Consider the following 22,103-nt stretch of genomic DNA (forward strand, 5'->3'; position numbering starts at 1 on the left):
GGTGCTTGCATATGGCAAAGCGGATTGCAATGGTAGAGCTGCTGCAAGATTGTATGCGGAACGTTTTCCAAACAAATGTACCCACATCATTCCACGTTTGCGACAATCGAGAGACGACTAAGAGAAGCTGGACAGTTCCATGTAGGTATTTTATGCTTGAGGTGTGTCCATTATACAGTAAAGTAGTAGCACTTTGTGCTTGTTACTTGCGAATACATACTGTCCCCATTCTACTGTTTGTCCAAAACATGATGTGGGTCGTCCATGTTCGGCTTGAACACTACGATTTGAGGAGGACGTGCTGACAATGTTTGAAGAGGATACATCTACCAGCACTTGGCAAGTTGCACAGGTGCTGCACACAGATAAAAGTGCCGTGTGGCGAGTTGTCCATGAACAGCAGCTCAATCCATACCACCTGCAGAAAGTCCAGGCATTACGGGAGGAGGACTACCCACAGTGAGTACAATTTGTGCAGTGGTATTTACAACAATGCATTCTTTAGGCCACAACTTCCAAGCTTGGTGCTATTCACGGATGAATCCACTTTTACTAGAGACGGCATACTAAACTTGCACAACGTGCATGTTTAGGAGGACAAAAATCCGTGTGCGCAGGTGATTCAACATCACCAATACAGGTTCGCTATTAACATCTGGGCTGGAATAATTGGTGACCATATCATTGGGCCATATCTGCTGCCAAACAGACTAACAGGATAGATCTACCTCACATTTATTAGAGACGATTCGTCTACCCTGTTGGATGAAGTGCCACTAAATGTTCGGCAAGTAATGTGGCTGCAACACGACGGAGCTCCAGCGCACTTTGATGTAAATGTGTGGAATCACCTCAACGTCACATATCCAAATCGATGGATTGGTAGAGGTGATCCAGTTCCATGGCCAGCACGGTCGCCAGATTTGACACCTCTTGACTACTTTCTGTGGGATAGTATGAAGAGTATGGTGCATGACACTCCTGTAATGTCAGCAGAGGACCTTGTTGCTAGAGTCCACTGAGCAATTTAAATTCTTCAAAGACAACTGCACTTATTAAGTCATGTGCGTGAGGCTCAGCACTGCCGATATTAGCTCTTCAATGACCTAGGAGGTACACAGTTCGAACACCATTTTTGATGAGCCTGATGTGCTACGCATGTTGGGTTTATTGACGACATGTGGAATGCACACCCAACCCACTCTTCGATGTGCTACAGAGTCCAAGCTGTGCATTTCTGGATATGGGTTCCTTCTTGAAAACCGATCACTTTGCCTTCCCTCACAACATACTAAGCATTGTCGGTGGTTTTTTTGGGACACACTTTATTTAGACTGAGTAGCTTAGAAGGTAGAACACTGGCTTACTGAGTCCAAAGTAGAAGGTTCAATCCCAGCCCAGTCTAATGGTATTTGAAGGTGCTAAAAGACACTAGCCTCGTGTTGGTAGATTTTACAGCATGTAACAATACGCCTGTGGGACAAAATTTATAGTGGGACATAAAACCAATAACATTATTACAATTAAAAATGGTATTCTGCAAGTTGGAGAAACAGGTGGAAAGCATTGGCTTACAAGTAAAATGGCTGTATGTGAGTCTCTCTTCCTCTGACAAAGCCTGTACTGAAAATGTAAAACCAAATGATGATATTTTCTTTCTTTATGTATATTATTCTCATATACGTACTATATATTTTTCAGCATTGCATTACACAGCAATGATTTAAATAATTAAAGCTTATGTTACAATACTTTCTATTTACTGTATTATGTGATTTTCCAGGTAGAATGTGAAATAGACTCCAATCCTCCAAATAATATAACTTTGGTAACTACTGAGCATACGAATGAAGAGGGCAAATGTCTTTCTCCATGGGTAAGATCAAGACTTTTTTTTTTTAATTTAACACATCTGACTCTCTTTAAAGCTTTTCAGTCTGCCAAATATTAACTATAAAACTACAACATACCGTAAAGAAACGTACTACGAGGGTAATCCGAAAAATAAGGTCACATTTTTTTTATAAATACAGAACTCTGTTCGTGTGGCTGTTGGTCACAATATTGTGAAGAGTGTTTCCCACGCTCGCATATAAACATGCGCACGCTGCGCTGAGACACTCAGTCTTGGCTTGGCAGCCGTTGAGAATCGAGCTCCCATTGGATGTTACCGCAATGTGCGAAGTGCGCGCAGTTATTCGGTTTCTTAATGCAAAAGGTACTGAGCCGATTGAAATCCATCGCCAATTGATGGAAGTTTATGGTGAGTCGTGCATGGATGTCAAAAATGTTTGTAATTGATGTAGAGAGTTTGCAGCCGGTTGGACTGAAATTCATGACGAACGAACAAAGGAGCAGGAGACCGTCGAGACAGTCGTGAAGGTTGAGCAAATTATGTGTGAAGATCGGCGGATCACCCTGGATGATCTCTGCACTTCGGTTCCTGAGGTTTCCCAAAGTGCCGCTCACAACTTCCTGAACAGCATGGTAGTGAGCTGGTATGACATGGACATACAAAAACTGTCACAACATCTACAAAAATGCATCGACCGAAAGGGTGATTATGTAAAAAAAATAGCTAAATGTTCAAGCTGTAAAATGATGTAAACCATTGTATAAATAAACAAGTCTATGTATTTATAAAAAATTAGGAGACCTTATTTTTGGGATTACCTTTGTATTAAACAAAGAATGACATATTTCATTCATCATCAGATTCTATCAAATCACACAATTTTTTCTATTCATAAATTGAGAAAATTTATTTTTTATTCTCTTTATATCCTTTAATACTTGAAAGTTAGAACTTATCTTAATGAAATGCTCCAGTAGTATGTCCTCTCTCCTTGCTAGTCCAACAAAGAGTGCAAGGTGGTGTAATGCTGTCATTGGCGTGGGGCCAGCTGGCTAGTTTGTCGGTACCTTTCTGTTACATCATGCTCCGGTAATGTCAACGGCTATTTTACATTGTACTTTTAGCTTATTATTAACTAGAGGACTCATGCTGTTCTGCAGCATTCATTATAAATAGGTGAGATAAGTCGTAATCATATTATTTTGCCTACACTTTCCAATGGTTTCAGGATAATTTAATAAGAAGCATGTTATGGTATGCTGCAATTCGTAGTCAGAATTTGTGAATTCTGACGTGACGTCATCATGCCGTCTGTCTGGTAAAAATCTATCCATATATTTGCCTTTTTTATCCTGCAGATCTTGACGTAATGTTTGTTATTGTGTCATAGAAGGCAGTGGTATTTTTAATCGCAGTTCTTCTGTATAGAACGGTTGTCTTGTGAACTCATAGGTTAATCTCGAAGGAGCGTTTTTGTCAGGCAGAGAACTTGTTTTATGATACATTGCCTTCACTCTGACTAGTGAAGCTAGGTTATCCTTCGATAGATACTAGTTCTCCATGTCTCGATAGATACTTGTTCTCCAGTGTTAGACAATAATATTCACTCCCATGAGGCAGTTTTAAATATTAACAATGAGAATCTCATAACATTTCTTGGCAAAATGTTGAAAGTATGAATTTCAGTTTAGGGTATGCCAGTTTAAGAATTTCAGAACCCCTGATTTGGACAATGCAAAAGATCCTTATTTGATAATGGGCCAAAGCTGATGCAGATCATATGTCTGAATGACTAGACAATGATCACAACATATTCGGACACAAAAGCTACACTAATATTGAATTTGTGAATCTTGAGTTAAGTTCCAAGAAACGAGACTTTGACTCGGATAAAACACATTATACATAAAAACAATAGGAGCTTGAAAAGAAACACATAACAGGACAAATGCAGTGGCAGGTCAGTGAAGAAAGAGAAAGCAACTGAAAGTGATTGGTGGGGAAGAAAACCCATCTGTACAAAGACTTGAAAATGTGGAAACTATCCTCATCCTTTTGTGTTTTCATGTTTGTCCTTTACTCCTCTTTCTATTGTTCATTTTGTTGTCCAGTCTACATGCTCTGACACCCTAATTAGCCAGTTCAATACCCATTGGTCGGAAAAAAAATCCCCATCAGAATGTTAGCCAGCAAGGTAGGAGAGGTTGTGGTATACAATTTATAATCACTAGATTGCGTGCCAAAAGCCTGGATTCAATTCCAAGCATCTACGCAGTGTTCATGAGGAGTGAGGGCATATAACGCTGTTGACAGTGATTTGTCCCTTGGTCCTATTCGACAGGAGTAGGCTATGTGCCAATACTGGGTTTCACCCTCTTCCTTCCTTTATCATATATCATGTCATTCATTTCATCTGGTTAACTCCTCTGATAAGGTTGACGTCAGGAAGGGCATTCAGGCGTAATAACTCACTATGAAGATTCATCTCACTTCATACCTGACCCCGCAAAGAAACGGGACAAGGTTTGGACATACACTCTACATCGGTTATAGGAAACCATTTGTATAAAAAGGGGCAGAAAAAAATATATTCGGTGTAGATACTTATTCGTGTCCGACTCATTGGCTGAATGGTCAGCGTTGAGACCTTTGGTTCATAGGGTCCTGGGTTCGATTCCTGGCCGGGTCAGGGATTTAATCGTGTTTGATTAATTCTTCTGGGGTGGGGACTGGGTGTTGGTGTTTGTTCCAACACTTTCCTCTTTATATTCAGACAACACACTACACTACCAACCACCACAGAAACACGCAATAGTTATTACATCCTTCCATATAAGGTTGGTATCAGGAAGGGCATCCAGCCATAAAACAGGGTCAAATCACATGTGCGACACAATTCGCACCCGCGACCCCACAGGTGTGGGAAGAGCGGTAGAACAAGAAGAAGATACCTCGTATAAGATTCACTATAAAACGAGAAGTGGCGACAGACTGGAGCAGCCAATCACCAAGCAACCAAGAAAGTGCTGCTCACTGGCTGTTTCAGACTTTTGGCTGCACCTGCTCACGTAGTAAGCTGTACCATTGCCATGGCAACTGCAATAAAGTGGATTGCAAGTGCAGCAAAATTCTTTCCTGGCAGACTAGCTGTACCAGAGAATATAGGTATAAGAATGATGCCAATAATTCATATGTCAGCTCAGAAATATTTGTAGTTTATGTTAAACAATGGAAAACCATGAAATTATGTATCACACACATACTGGGTAAAGTTGGCACTGCTCCTGTTAATCTAGATGTGACTTGATTTGTCACTTGTTCATTCCTTTCAATTAGTTATATTGACCCATTGGGCTCTTTTTTTTTTTCTTCTCATTCTGTGTTTTTTCCTGTGTTCTTAGTTTCTTAATCTTACCATTTTGTTTATTTATCTGGCTTTCTCTTTATCCTACTCTTCTCACATCTAGACTGAAGATCTGTCAAGAAGGTCCCTCACTAAGTATTGAATACCTGCCTTCCTGATGAATCCGGGAAGCAAGCAGAAACAAGCTTGTCAGGGCTGAGAAGAAATGGATATAGAAATACTAGGTTTGATGAGGAAAGAGCCTGTGTATGAAGATGCAGAAATTGTCCTTGTCATTGTTTGTGTTTCGTGTTTGTTTTTGCTAACTCTTTCTGCTGCTCCCTCTTCTCACCCTCCCCTTTCATTGTGTTTTATTATTCCTGTATTACCGAGTGAGTTGGTCATGCAGTTAATAGTCATGCAGCTGTGAGCTTGCACTTGGGAGATAGTGGATTTGAACCTCAATGTTGGCAGCCCTGAAGATGCTTTCCCATTTTCACAGCAGGCAAATGCTGGGGCTGTACCTTAATTAAGGCCACAGTTGTTTTTTTCCCATTCCTAGCCCTTTCCTATCTCATCATTGCTATAAGACCTAGCCTATCTGTGTTGCTCCAATGCAAAACAATTTTTTTTTAAGAAGTTCCTCTTTATAATATAGATATTGTGCCACCAGATTATAGAATTTTCTTATTAGAAAATCAATGCTGTGATGATACCGTACTAACACATACTTGGATGAATACATTTTACCCACTAAAATAAACATAGATAAACAGTTCAACATCAAAGCCCTGATTGAGGTACATGCATGCATCAATCATCCTAGTGGAAACAGTTGATCACACCTGTTCAGTTAGCAGGGGATTTGGGTTTGAGACCCAAGGAAGGTCACAAGCACTTTAATTGACTGCCATCATACTGTTCATAATTTCTTTTTTTGTTTTGGCCATGTTCCTTTTATTGAATTTATCACGTTCGGTTAATGAGGAGATGAAAAATATTATCATCTTCTTTTCATATAGAGAATCTAGAAACTTTAAAATGTTGTGTGACTGAGAGTGATACACGTGGCTAATTTTTATTTCAATGTTTAAACAGAGATTCAATCTGGGCAAACATCATCCTGAAAACAAAGAACAGAAGACTGCTAGAGTGGGTTACAAAAGTAAAAATGAGTGGGCATTCCAAACACGTTACAGCTATTTGTAGGCCTATGTCAACCCAAAACCAAGAATGGTGAATTTTCCCACTGGCCAGCAGGAACTGATACTCACTTGTCTTTGAATGCTACAAGAGTGCATAAGATGCATAGACTATTTTCTGTTGGTACTGCATGTTAAAAAAAAAAAGTAAACTCTTGTCCACTTTCCGAGATAGTGCAGTTCTATTCAGGCACATTCCCAATGGAGGTGAGCTACATGTACCATTTTAACCACATACTGGCACCCTTGCCATACTTGAATCTTTGTCATTACCAGGAACTGAACTCGGAACACCAAGGATGGCAGTTAAAAGTGCTAGCCATTATGCTATGGTATTGCGTGTGATTGTATATGGTGCACTTCGCCAGGATCAAAGTACAGCTGTGCTTCTGACAGTCAAAGTTTTAAAATAAGCTATTCTTTAAAGACATTTCTAGACTGATAAAGCGCCCTGGGTGGATTTATAAGAATCCATTGGGTCGACAGCCCTGAAGATGGTTTTCTGTGGTTTCCCATTTTCACACCAGGAAAATGCTGGGTCTGTACCTTAACTAAGGCCACGGTCGCTTCCTTCCCACTCCTAGCCCTTTTCTATCCCATCATCACCCTAAGACCTGTCAGCGTTGGTGCTACATAAAGCAAATTGTAAAAAAAAAAAAAAAAAAATAACAATAATACCAAACAGGTATTAAAGATCTGGTTCCTCAACCGTCCAGTGAAAACAGTTAATGTATAGATTCAGAGTGTAGTGAATTCTATTTAAGTTCTGATGGCAATTACATATTCAGCTATTTCATCTGAAATGTGATATGTTTTATTTCTACCTAACAAAATGCTTGGTATTTTTTCAGATAATCCATTACATTACATTTATTATATTCTTTAAATTGTCTCAGTTTGTGTAAATGGTTGCTGATTTACTAATGATTCTAGTTGGTCGTTACAAGAAGTTAGAATTAAACACTATCTTCTTCTTCTTCTCCTCCTTCTTCTTCTTCTTCTTCTTCTTCTTCTTCTTCTTCTTCTTCTTCTTCTTCTTGGGTCAGATTGTTAATCAAGGACCTCCATTATTGCCTGTCTCTCCACCACTCTTTTCCTTTCTTGAGTACGGTACATCTTCTAGTTTTCCTCCTGTCTTCTCCATGCACTCCCTCATTGTATCTGCCCATCTCTTTCGGGATCATCCTCTTGGCCTCTTTCCTGTTAACGTTTTTGGCATTATCAGGAATATCCCTCTTAAAGAAGTGAGACAATTCTATCCATAGACAGAGTGTTAAAAGAAATCATAATGGAACTGAGTAATCCAGTTTTCCTTGAGATTGTTATAAAATGTGGCAGGGTAACATTGAACATTAATATTTATCAGATCTATTTAAATTTGAAAATAAATTAAATAGATGGACCAAACTTTTCTAGCATTTTGTAACTTAAGAAAATATTATTTTGAGTCTGATAAAATTCCCTTCTCTTCTGTACAGCACATAACACAGACATGTTCTCTTGTGATTCTCATGAACTTCTTCTTTCTTCGCATCCATTTTCAACTGAAACTAATGATGGGCTGCCTCATTATGGGAATCTATTCATGTGGCATATGGATCCTTCACCCCAGTGTCTTCCAAGTAAGTATGATCGTTAGAAATTAAATAAATTCATGTGAATTAAGATTTTTAATGACTTAACTCGTACCGTGTGCCTATTGTACTTAGTGTCAAACAAATGAATACGGACTGATATACCGTAATTTACATTCAGAATTAAAAGTTACAAAAAATTTAAGAGAACAATAAGTACCGGAATATCAAAACAATAATATACCAGATGAATAGCTGCCCCTTGCAATACAGTTTTATGCCATCCCATTTTTATAGACTACCTCCCCCTAGTTATGTAAATAATGCTCAACGAATGCTAAATAGTCTGCCTCTGTGGTATAGTGGTTAGTGTGATTAGCTGCCACCCCCAGAGGCCCGGGTTCGATTCCCGGCTCTGCCACAAAATTTGAAAATTAGTACGAGGGCTGGAACGGGGTCCACTCAGCCTCGGGTGGTCAACTGAGTGAAGGGGGTTCGATTCCCACCTCAGCCAATCCCTAAGTTATCAATGTAAAAAGAAGATGAAAATTTAAGAATATTTCTCCTTGTACTGGCTGGGGAAGAGATTTTACCTACATTATTTAACAATAAAATGGAAAGCCTAAGCCAAATAGTTGCATGGTTGGAATTTAATTTACAGTTAAAACATCTCCCTAGGCCAGGAGGATACATCTTGAAGTTGCTTTTAAATAGTCATTTTCATGACTGGGTAGATCGTTAAGATTGCTCATGAAAATGTGGGCTATTGCCCTAGATAAAAGAATGGTTGAATGGGTGGCTAAATTTCTAGAAAAACTGAGCTGAGTGACTCAGACGGTTGAGGCGCTGGCCTTCTGACCTCAACTTGGCAGGTTTGATCCTGGCTCAGTCCGGTGGTATTTGAAGGTGCTCAAATACATCAGCCTTGTGTCGGTAAATTTAATGGTACATAAAAAAATTCCTGCAGGAAAAATTCTGGCATGTCAGCATCTCTGAAAACCAGTAGTTAGTGGAACATAAAGCAAATAATATTATTATTAAATTTCTAGAAAACAGAGCTCAGAGGATTAAAGTAGGTGAAGCATTATCCTGTAACAATTAAAAATGAGGGTCCCACAAGGCAGTATTATTAACTTTAATGTTTTCTTATGTATACAAAAGATACATTCGTATCTGGTGCACCGAGCTCGATAGCTGCAGTCACTTAAGTGCGGTCAGTATCCAGTATTCGGGAGATAGTAGGTTCGAACCCCACTGTCGGCAGCCCTGAAAATGGTTTTCCGTGGTTTCCCATTTTCACACCAGCCAAATGCTGGGGCTGTACCTTAATTAAGGCCATGGCCGCTTCCTTCCCACTCCTAGCCCTTCCCTGTCCCATCGTCGCCATAAGACCTATCTAGCAACTAGCAAAAAAAAAAATATATATGTATCTGGTGCACATGGCCAGAATCATAGTACAGCTGTGCATCATATATGATGCATATGACAGTCAACGTTTTAAAATAAGCCATTCTTTAAAGACATTTCTAGACTGATAAAGAAAGGGAAATGTTTGATAAATTTCCAAATTCACTGCACTCATTTAAGAAAAGACTAGGTAAACAATTGATAGGGAATCTGCCTCTTGGGTGACAGCCCTAAAATCATATTAGTGATAACTGAGGCTTTTTGTGGATGATGTTATACTGTATATAGTGATAAATAAAATTATAGGATGTGAGCAACTACAAAAGGACCTTGACGATGTAAGATGGACAGCAAACAATGGTATAATGATAAACAGGATGAAAAGTCAGGTTGGAAATTTCACCAAAAGGAAAAGTCCTCTCAGTTTTAATTACTGTGTTGATGGAGTTATAGTACCTCATGGAGATCATGTAAGTTCTTAGGAAAGATCATCATTGGGGGAATCACGTTAACGAGATTGTAAATAAAGGTCACGGATCTCTTCATACGGGAATGAGGTTCGGTTATTTGGATGTGTGGTCTCTGGTAAGACCGAGAGTATGGTTCCAGTGTGTGGGATCCACACGAGGATTACTTGATACGAGAACTGAAAATGATCCAAAGGAAAGCAGCAAGATTTGTTGTGGGTGATTTCCGACAAAAGAGTAGTGTTACAAAAATGTTGCGAACTTTGAACTGAGAACACTTGGGAGTAAGGAGACATGCTGCTCAACTAAATGTTCTGTGCTGTCAGTAGAGAGGCAGTATGGAATAACATTAGTAAAATAATAACCTTGAGTGCAGCTTTTAAAAGTACAAGAGGACAAATTAGGGCAAATATTTATTTACAGGAGGAATTAGGGAATGGAATAATTTATCAAGGAAAATGTTTGATACATTTCCAAATTCTATGAAATCATTTAAGAAAAGAATAGGTAAACAATTGATAGGGAATCTGCCTCTTGGCTGACAGCCCTAACATCAGATTAGTGATGACTGATTTATAGTATTCCTTACCTTCTTAGCCCACCAACCATGCCACAGTCCCTTTGTCTATGACAACAGTCATCTGTTGCAGATCGCAAGCTGAGTCACTCTCACTGACACAGGGTACTATATAGCTGGGCACAGTAGGTGGTATAATTACACTTTGGGAGGGTTGCCAATCACAAACAAAAAATTTATCTTGGTTGCAATTTCAGATAAGCTACGCTAGGTGACACGGGAGCAAGGTGCAGGAGGTGTTGCTTAAGTCCCAGGGGAGGGTAAATCAACTGTTTAAGTCTTATACACTCTCTACATATAACACAACACACTACACTACCAACTACCACAGAAACATTCAACAGTGAATACATCCTTCCACGTCAGGTTGCTGACAGGAAAATCATCCAGTTGTAAAACTGGACAAAACCTACAACAAACAGACCAAGAAGAAGAAGAAGAAGGATTAAAACCTATTTGTGGAACAGCCTTCTTCTCATCGTAGAAAAGGTATGCAGTATATGCTTGTAGCAAGCATGGGAGGCAGGCAGAGGAACGTCGACCAATAAGACTAATGCATATTACTGTATGATATCTTTCCCTTATAGGGGCAGCTGGTTCACCTGGTATATTTACAAGTAACTTTAAATTGCCTAAATATTAATCTATTGAATAGAAACACTATTTAAATTACATAAACTTCTTGAATATTTGATTTTTTTCTAGTTATTTAATGATTATTAGCAGTTGATTAACGTGATCAACTTAAATCAATCATCAATTATATTTATTTAAGATAATTCAAGTGAAATCTTAAGATATTTATGGACTCTTTCATTTTATTTTTTTAATTTTTTGGTCATTTTTTTATGATCAGTAGTTACTATAAGGCACTATACAACTTTGTTACTGTTGTGTAATGATAAATGATTGCTTCTTTGGAGAGACAATCCCTCTAAAGTAGAAGAAAATGCTCCAATAAGTTAATTCATTTACCGTCTCCAGATGATAATGAAGATGGTAAATGGTACCATACCTTGTAACTATTATTGTGGACACTTTTACTAAATATGGTATACCATATAATTGTAAAATATTTCATATTTAATTTAATTTGGACCCAAATGAAGAATTTCTATTAGAATTTAACAATAAATGATTTATTAGTAATCATTCATAAGTGTTAATCTAAGATGTTCATTTCATAATATTTTTATACATGTTGTGTCTGATTTACGCAACAGAATGGTGAAACATGGAATCCAGGAATGGAACCACAAGTAGCACATATACTGAGTATTGGTTTCCTGACACTCTCTTTGCATCTCATGGATCGTCAGGTACGTTAGTTCGTCTGCATCATTTTGATTTGTGATACTAAAGTTCTTGTTCATTTCTAACTATCTATAAAGGCAGTTTTTACTTGTACAAGTTGCCACTTCTTTTTGGGAAAGTAACTTAAAAAAAGATGGTACAATATTGTTGTATCTGGTAATAACAATAATTTTCTGTCAAAACTTCCCAGTTCCTAATAGGTATCATTCTGGAACAGAGATGTAATTTAGTGGTTAAACGGCCTCTCCAAGTTTGATAAATGGCATTGACATCATTCATCATGATATGACTTAAAGAAATATGAAATCCATTCCAATTACATCTCAGTTACAATAAAATAAATAACTTCAACACAGTCATAAATCATACAGCAAGCAACCCACTATTACTCCGTTAGCTTTTTTAACATTTTTTTACCAAGGCAAACAGGCTACTGTACATCCAGGTTGATTTTTGATGGTGATAATACTCTGGTAGGGATGAAAAATTAATATTCTTGAATGAACCTAAATGTTTTCAGTTTCCAGATTATAAAATGTGATAATTTATGACTACCATTAGCATTGCTGCAAGTAGCAAAAGTCCCCCTCTCCTTTGCAAGTTGTGCCCCTTTCACAGAGTCATTTTGTGCAGCAAGATTGTTCATGGAAGCATTTTATAGTTCAGGCCCAGTTCATCAATGTTGTGAATTGGTCCATATATCTCCTTTATGCCAGCATAGAAGTTTTGCAGGTCATGGGCATCAGATGGTCTTTGCAGTTCTTCAGCTTTTTGTTGCCACCAGTTATTTTTGATTTCCCTAATTTGTGCCTGACATTTTCCTTTAAGTTCCAAGAGATGTGATTTCTTCACATTGGAAGACGGATCTTGAAGATAGGATAGATGGGCTTCCCATTTGGCATTGATCAGACATTTAATTTCTTCATTATTTTCATCAAACCATTCTTGTCTTTTTTTCCTCACAAAACCAATTGTTTCCCCAGCTGACTTAGTGATGACCTTCTGAAGCATGACCCATTCCTGATTTGTACTATCATTGCTGACTGGATGACTAGTCAGTTTGTTTGGGATTGCATTCTGCAATATGTAGCAATGGATTCAATTTGAAGTTTAGAAGTATCAACTTTCTGGGCAGGTTGTGGATGGATCTTTTTGGTTTGCAACAGATTGAGATTCTCAACCGGCAAAAAAGGAGCTTATGATCTGTCCAGCAGTCATCGACGTTTCTTGCAGTCCTTGTAACAAGGACATCTTTTTTTATCACATTGCCTAGTGATGATATAATCAAGGATGTGCTAGTGCTTTGAGCGAGGATGCATCTAAGTGGTCTTGTAGCGATTAGGCAGGTGGAACTGAGTATTAGTAACAAAGAGTTTATGTTCAGCACATCAACCAAGGGGCAGTAGACTATTTGCATTACAGTTGCCAAGTCCATGTTTTCTCATCACATTGCCCACAAAAAGGAGGTTCCTCCGTCCGTTTTGCCGTTGGGCCAAAGACACAGATGATGGGTTCCAGTGTCATTTCCTACACTGAGGGGACCATCACCCCACCCAAAGGGGCTTATCCACCCGTTGGCCCCTGTGGGAGGTCGATTTATTTACCGCCGCTCGACACTCAGTGTTAGCAGTTTTTACAGCTGGTTGCCAAGCCAGCTAACCCTCCTCCTTTCCCGTTCTGGACTTGGGACCGGACAGTGGTGGAGTTCCACAGATATAACATTATATAATATGGTATAATTTACTTAATATAAACTCTGTTTATCACCTATCACACTTAAACACATAGCTCCATTAATCTCATTAACTTTAGTGATGTATGAAGTCATTGCTGTTCATCTCACTGAAACTAATACTCCCTTAATTCCATTAATCTTACATCCATGACATCAGTACTACCTATCCCACTTAAACTATACCTCCAATCACTCCATCAACCTCTTCAGCAGGAATGTTGTCAACACCACCTGCCTCACTCAAACCCATGCCTCTATTAACCCCTTTGTCAGAAATGATGTCTACTCCACCAATCTCACTTAAACTTATGCCTTACTAAGCTGGCATTTGGGAGACAGTGGGTTTGACCCTCACAGTTGGCAGCTCTGGTTTTCCATGGTTTTTCATTTTCACACCAGGCAATGATGAAGCTGTACTTTAATTAAAGCCACAGTTGCCTTCTTTCTGTCCTGTCCTTCCCATTATCGCCATAAGACCCATCTGAGTCAGTGCAACGAAAAACAAATGCAGTACCGAGCTCGATAGTTGCAGTCGCTTAAGTGCAGCCAGTATCCAGTAATCGGGAGATAGTGGGTTCAAACCCCACTGTCGGCAGCCCTGAAGATGGTTTTCCGTGGTTTCCCATTTTCACACCAGGCAATTGTACCTTAATTAAGGCCACGGCCGCTTCCTTCCCATTCCTAGGCCTTTCCTATCCCATCGTCGCCATAAGACATATCTGTGTCTGTGCGACGTAAAGCAAATAGCAAAAACAAAAATGCAGCAGTTCTTCAAGCAAAGTTCCATGTAGTCATAATAAGATGGCGCGCGCTGTACAACGCGAGTAAACGTGCTCCGCAATTCACCTGCCATATCAGCCAGATAATAATTATTTTAATATTCGTGGGTGCGCTAGTGCTTTATTTAAGTGTGAACTTCAGTAGCCGTGAAGTACTATGACGCTGAAGGCCGTAAATGAACGTCTTTCGAAGTTCGAGAAGCGAATGGCAGAATTCCAAGCATGCTTGGAGGAAGCCATGGCTGCTGGCGCAACCAGTGCTGCCAACCCAGGCGACACACTAACCGGCCTCGCTTCAGAGTTCCAGGATTTTCGGGAAATAATTTCAGAGGAATTAAGTGAAATGAAGAAGGAGGTAAGCCATCTACAGGAACGTCTTGACCAGCAGGACATCCTGATTGACAAGGCAGAGCAATATAGCAGAAGGAACTGCCTACTCCTTCATGGTGTCTGTGAGACCCCCAACGAGGACACGTACGCTGTGGCGCTGGGTACGTTAAAAAACAGACTGAACATCGAATTGTCTATAGACAGCATAGATCGATGTCATAGACTCAGCCGTATGAAGAGGTCAGCAGCTGAGGTGGTGTCCGCAGGTAATAGGCCGATCATCATTAAATTCCTCAGGTACCATGAAAGAGACTGCATCTGGCGCGCCAAGCGAGCTCTTAAAGGTACCAAATTATTAATTACCGAATCTCTGACATCCACAAGGAAAGAAGTACTGCGTAAAGCTCGGGACTTCTGGGGTATGCGGCGAGTTTCGACGCAGGACGGCCGCATTATCGTTCATTTGGAAGACGGGAAAAAGCTCCACATTAGCTCACCTAATGAACTGAACTTGCATATGAGGCGGTTAGGTGGATTATCGGAGTGATATGACAATTGTGATGTGCCCAGTAAATGTTGTTGTTATTATTATTATTATTATTATTATTATTATTATTATTATTATTATTATTATTATTATTATTATTAGATATACGTGTGTGTGGGGGGGGGGGGCCTTAACCAGTCAGCAGTCCATTTCTTCAGGAAATCCAGGTAAGATTTTTTTTGTCTCAGTTAAAGTATGCCCATTAGTCAAGTAGCTTCGGTATTTCCTCATGACAATGACCTCTCTAAGAATAGCACACCCCTCACTCCTTCACGGAACATAGATGCCGGTAACCTTTTGAAACAAGAACTTTCACTATATCCTCATACTCTCCAGTGTTGTCATTTGAACAGCCTAAGCTTGCCTGCACACATTGATGAAATTCAGGCTATATTTAACAAAAATAGCATCCATTTGATAGGTATTAGTGAAAGCTGGTTATCGCCATGAATTCCAAACAACATGGTTCGTCTTGATGGCTATAACCTCTACCGCCATGATCGTACAAATAAGAGGGGTGGAGGTATTGTTCTCTACTGTAGAAATGACCTGAAGAGCCGTGTCATTTGTACCTCATCAACCGGTGAATTGCCGAGAACGGAGTTTATGTTCGTTGAAGTAGTTGCTAGTGGACAGAAAATACTTATGGGGTGGTTTACCGACCACCTAAAGTATCTTACTTGACCGAGTTTGAAACGCACCTACTTAACTTGCTACCAGCCTATCAACATATCATTATATTAGGCGACTTCAATACAAATCTACTTACGAAGAAATACGATACTAAGAAACTAGAAGACTTGTTTTCCTCATGTGACTTGACTATCCTTCCCTCTGATCCTACAAACCATGTACGTACTGCCAACAACATTTCCCACACCTTAATAGATCTCAAAGTAACAAACAATCCTCAGAAAGTTGTATCCCACGGACAAATTTCAGTACCGGGAGTGCCCACCACTCACTTCGCGTTCCAAAATATAAACCTAGGTATATAACATGCAGGAATATGAAAGATATTGACATCTATGAATTAAGACACGATGCCTACAATCTTCCATAGAAAAGCATTTTAAATCTGACAGACATTGATGAAAAAATAAATACATTTAATTCGTCAATACACAATCTATACAACAAACATGCACCGAAAAGACAGATCAGAACATCCCACAAACCTAGTCCATGGCTAACCCCTGCAGTTAAAAATATGATGTCTCAACATGATGCTCTTTACCGACATTTCAAACGTACTCAGGACCCAAATAACTATGAACAGTATAGAATAATTAGGAATAAAACTAAACAAATCATCCGTAATCTTAAATTTAAATATGTTTGCGAATCAGTAAGTAACCTAAATACGGCTAGTGCCTGGAGGAATCTCCAAGCCATGGGCATAGGAAAAACACACGAACAGCTTCAGGTACCTGACATTCCACTCGACGATTTAAATGAGACAAATTTAATCAGTCTAATCCGCTTAACAGACCACACGTAAATAACGTCCCAACACCTGTCCCACAAAATCGCCCCTGCTTTGCCTTTCGTATCGTCAGTACTAATGAAGAAAGTCTTGTATTCTATTAAATCCAAAGCAAGCGGTGTCGACGAAATTCCTATTACTTTCATACCACTGCCTGCTCGATCTGCATCCGATGGCTGCTTATACTGCCTGCTCATTCCATGTTCAAACGTGTAACACGACTTACAATCGATCTGCCGCCAGATGGTAGCACCAACCGTATCCAATTATCGCGTGAATACAACTAGATAAGCATACAAGCGTACAACAGTAACAGAAAAATTAAAGAATTTTCCGTATAAAGTGCTGCTCTAGAGAGTTATAGCTTTAAGACTTTTCGAGAAAGAGGTTTTGACGAACAAGAAAACCTTGAAACTTTTTCTGTATGGTACTTTCCTACATTACTAAGTAGAGGTTTCACGAATTTGGCAACCACAGCTTCCGACACAAGTTCCTGGTGCTTATTGTTACTAAAACACTTTAAAATGTTACACTGGCACAAAGAAGGTAGAACATAGTTTTTATAGTCTGGAGCAGACTTGCAGATTTCTTGCAGTACGGTAGAGCCGCCTCAACAAATTTCTGTAGCCCTATAATTAGGCCAATAAATCTTTGCTGAGGATAGCGCAGGCCTCCTCTATCCGACTGATTAAGTTCATCAATGGGGAAGCGTTAACTGAGGTGGAAACGTTATTCAAGCACGTACTGCATTCTGTTTTTTCTTCGATTATCCGCACTAAATAACCACACACCAATGCCTGGGATGCAGTTTCCAAAGTGACACACACTGACTCAGGGGGCTCATGAATATCTTCTAGTAAATCAAGTACATACTCAGGGAGCAACACTGGTTTCTTTTTGCTAGGGGCTTTACGTCGCACCGACACAGATAGGTCTTATGGCGACGATGGGATAGGAAAGGCCTAGGATTTGGAAGGAACCGGCCGTGGCCTTAATTAAGGTACAGCCCCAGCATTTGCCTGGTGTGAAAATGGGAAACCACGGAAAACCATCTTCACGGCTGCCGATAGTGGGATTCGAACCTACTATCTCCCGGATGCAAGCTCACAGCCGCGCGCCACTACGCGCACGGCCAACTCGCCCGGTATTTTATACTACTAACAAAGGACTTGTAATGGAATATATGACAGCATATTATTCTGTTTTGTACCTTCATATTAACAGTGCAATTGTCCCCAGATTTTTTTTTTTTTTTAATGCTAGTTGCTTTACGTCGCACTGACACAGATAGGTCTTATGGCGACGATGGGACAAGAGAGGGCTAGGAGTGGGAAGGAAGCGGCCATGGCCTTAATTAAGGTACAGCCCCAGCATTTGCCTGATGTGAAAATGGGAAACCACAGAAAACCATTTTCAGTGTGGTTCGAACCTACTATCTCCCGAATACTGGATACTGGCCATTTACTTCCTTTGCTGTTTCCTTCCCTGGATATAATACTTAACCACTTTCGACACAATTCCGTACTTGAAGGTATTTATGAAATACCACGGCATTCTGGTTTCCCTTTCTTTGATTTGCAGAAAGGCACGCAGCAGTACACCATTTTCACTGAAAACAAGTACAGTACTACCCTATTTCCCGCTATTTCATTCCGACAGGTCTGGAGCCGGTTGGTGCTGCCACCTGCTGTGGGTATTTGTAAACGGAGTGTTTCATTTAGTGCCATGTTAAAATGTTGTAATGAGCAGGCAGTATAAGCAGCCATCGGATGCAGATCGAGCAGGCAGTGTTTCATACATAATATTATTAGCGCTATTCTACCCATTCTCACCCATATTTTTAATTACTGTCTCAAAAACGGCACATTACTGACAAATTGGAAGTACGCCAATGTAATTCCACTTCCTAAAAACCCAGGTTCAAAACTCCTATCCGATTACCGTCCCATTTCGATTCTCCCTGCTCTCTCCAAAGCGTTAGAACGGTTGGTACATGCGCAAATATTGGAATACCTTCAGGCTCACTCTCTTCTTGACCCCCTGCAATCTGGCTTCAAGAAGGATCATAGCACAGCCACTGCCTTACTCAAAGTGACTGAGGACATCAGACAAGCAATGGACGAAAGACAAGTGACAATACTCACACTCCTTGATTTCAGCAGTGCTTTTGACACGATAAACATCCAGACATTGCTGATGAAGCTCAAATCGTTCTTCGGTAATGTTGCTTTAAAATTTTTCACCGCATATCTCACAGATTGTATGCAACGTGTTACAGTACAAGATGGCGACTCCGGAAGGCAGGAACCCCCCAAGGTTCTGTTCTTGGCCCCCTTTTGTTTGTCCTCTATATAAATGATATCTCCTCTAAAATAAAGTATAATAGATATCACCTCTTTGCCGACGACCTCCAGATTTACTGCCACGTTAATATAAATAATATATCGAATGCAATAAGAGATATTAACTCTGACCTTCAACAACTCAGTGTGTACGCCAGTGAAAACACTCTCCTCCTCAACCCCAAAAAAACTCAAACAATTATTATCGGTTCTCAGAAATTATTAAACATCATGTATAAAAATTATGCTATTCCTCCAGTGACATTAAATGCCACCGTAATCCCGTTCAGTAAGGAAGTGAAGAACCTAGGTATAACCCTGACTGAAACTCTTGACTGGTCTGCACATGTAAGAAATACATGTAGAAAGAAGTACGCGACGTTACACCCTCTAAAACGACATAAGGACATTTTGCCACAAGACGTAAAGATAAAACTACTCCAAACTTTGATACTACCAATACTTGACTACTGCGACATTGTCCTCGTTGATGCAATCCGTGAACAAACTATGAAACTTCAACGAGCATTGAACTCTGGTCTTCGATTTGTTTTTAACTTGAGTTACGATGTTCACATAACCCCTAGCTACACATTTCTTTCCTGGCTGAAACCCGAGAGGCGACGGAAATTCCATGTACTTATGTTGATATATCGAACTCAGAAGGAAAATCTACCCAAATACATCTCTTCAAAATTCCATTTATTATCCTCATTCCATAATTGTAACACTAGATCTGGCACTTCCCTCGCTATTCCCGTCAACCACTCATCAATATATAACAGATCCTTCGTTGTGGCTGGGTCACGACTTTGGAATTCACTCCCAGCTGCTGTCAGGAACTCAAACTCAATATCGAAATTTAAGACTGCATGTAGAGATTACCTGTTGAATACCGTTGATTGTCTCGTGTGATTGTTTCGTGTGTATGATGACGTATGATAGGTTGTGTGATTATTATTATTATTATTATTATTATTATTATTATTATTATTTGTTATTATTATTATTATTATTTGTTATTATTATTATTATTATTATTATTATTATTATTATTATTATTATTATTATTATTATTATTATTATTATTATTATTATTATTATTATAGCTGCCTCTGTGGATCCGTGGTAGAGTGTCGGCCTCCGGATCCCAAGATCCGGATTTTTGAAGGGCGGAAAAAAGTCCATTCGACACTCCATGTCGTACGATGTCGGCATGTAAAAGAACTCTGGTGATACATTTGGTATTTACCCGACAAAATTAATTAAATCTCAGCCATAGACGCCCAAGAGAGATCCGGTTTACTCTAGGTCCGCTAGATGGCAGACAGAGTAAACCGGAATGTCGAAATTGACGAGCAGACAGCCAGATGGCGTCAAATCGAAATGTCTGCAAATGGTAGCTGAGGCCATACGATTATTATTATTATTATTATTATTATTATTATTATTATTATTATTATTATTATTATTATTATTATTATTATTATTATTATTATTATTATTATTATTATTATTATGATTATTATTATTATTATTATTATTATTATTATTATTATTATTATTATTATTATTATTATTATTATTATTATTATTATTATTATTATTATTATTATTATTATTATTATTATTATTATTATTATTATTATTATTATTATTATTATTATTATTATTATTATTATTATTATTATTATTATTATTATTATTATTATTATTATTATTATTATTATTATTATTATTATTATTATTATTATTATTATTATTATTATTATTATTATTATTATTATTATTATTATTATTATTATTATTATTATTATTATTATTATTATTATTATTATTATTATTATTATTATTATTATTATTATTATTATTATTATTATTATTATTATTATTATTATTATTATTATTATTATTATTATTATTATTATTATTATTATTATTATTATTATTATTATTATTATTATTATTATTATTATTATTATTATTATTATTATTATTATTATTATTATTATTATTATAGTGTAATGTACATAATCTTAGCTTCTTACTCACATACATAGATCACTTTTATGGCCATACTTATATTTCCATTTACTTTATTACTTATTGTGTTCTCTTTTTGCATTGCTTTTTTTTCAGTTTGTATCTTTCTTTTTCATTATGACTTTGTCTCTCATTATCTATATGCTACAAATTTTATTCTATTTTGTTTGTTGAACTCTGCTTTCTTTCTTCATTATATGTTGTCCAAATCTGTAATTTTTAGCTTATCTTTGATTTTATGATAGAATAGTACATTTCTTTTATATATGTATTATCTGTAGATTAATTATGTGGTTAAGTGTAAGAGAGGGCCACGAGCCCTAACTTCGCCACTGCTAAAGTCAATAAATAAATAATAAATAAATGTAATTTGAGTTGAAGTTACAGAAATTAAACTTTAACAAAACACAGTAAAATCCTGTTTATACATTTCTCACAAGTATTTCTTTCACCACTCCTCTTCATAATCATAATGGATGAAGTTTTAAAAGCAGTTAAAAGAAAAGATCCAACAACTAATACCCTGCTTTTTTATGATTATGTAATGGCATGGGGTGAGATGGAAGCAGAAGTACAAGCTAGACTAGATCTCTGCCATGAGATTTTTACAACCTTAGGTCCTAAAATCAGCAAAATGAAGGTTGGTTTGGTAATGAGGAGAAACTCTCCAACTGTTCATCTAAGAATTGGAGATGAGGAGGTGGATATTGTAGACAACTTCCAGTATTTAGGTAGTGTTCTGTCCCCAGACAATACCATACATCAAGAGATTAGCAACAGAATACAGAAAGCTTCCACATTCTATCACGCTGTACATCAAATACTTTGGGATGAAACATTTTCATTAATTTCCAAGATCAGCTTGTACAAAATATATCTGGTACCTATGTTGATGTATGGTCTGGAAGCAGCAACACTTACTGGATCAACAAAAAGTCATCTTTTGGCAACAGAAATGAAGTTCCTGCATTCTTGTCTACAAAAATTAAAAATGGATCAAATAAGGAATGTGGGTATCCAACAACAGCTTGTATTGGGAAAAAGCTTGCTGGAGAGCCTCAAAGTGAAGAGATTGCAATGGTATGCTCACATGAAAAGAATG

At 38.1% G+C, this 22,103-nt stretch overlaps 1 protein-coding gene across 6 annotated transcripts in view; it reads left to right on the forward strand.

The window, feature by feature from the left end:
• Nucleotides 1-22,103, forward strand: part of LOC136873686 (adenylate cyclase type 2) — a 551,897-nt gene that overhangs the window by 503,266 nt on the left and 26,528 nt on the right. For 5 of the 6 annotated variants that reach the window (XR_010860155.2, XM_067146802.2, XM_067146804.2 and 2 more), the window contains 3 exons: nucleotides 1,784-1,876; nucleotides 7,879-8,022; nucleotides 11,649-11,744. Coding sequence is in view for 5 of the 6 variants with exons in the window: in XM_067146802.2 (XP_067002903.1) it covers nucleotides 1,784-1,876; nucleotides 7,879-8,022; nucleotides 11,649-11,744 (333 nt within the window). In the remaining variant the exon portion in view is untranslated. The remainder of the gene's footprint in view (nucleotides 1-1,783; nucleotides 1,877-7,878; nucleotides 8,023-11,648; nucleotides 11,745-22,103) is intronic. The other variant, XM_067146806.2, reaches the window with a different exon arrangement.

The sequence above is a fragment of the Anabrus simplex genome, chromosome 5 (genome assembly GCF_040414725.1).
Source record: "Anabrus simplex isolate iqAnaSimp1 chromosome 5, ASM4041472v1, whole genome shotgun sequence".
NCBI lineage: Eukaryota > Metazoa > Arthropoda > Insecta > Orthoptera > Tettigoniidae > Anabrus > Anabrus simplex.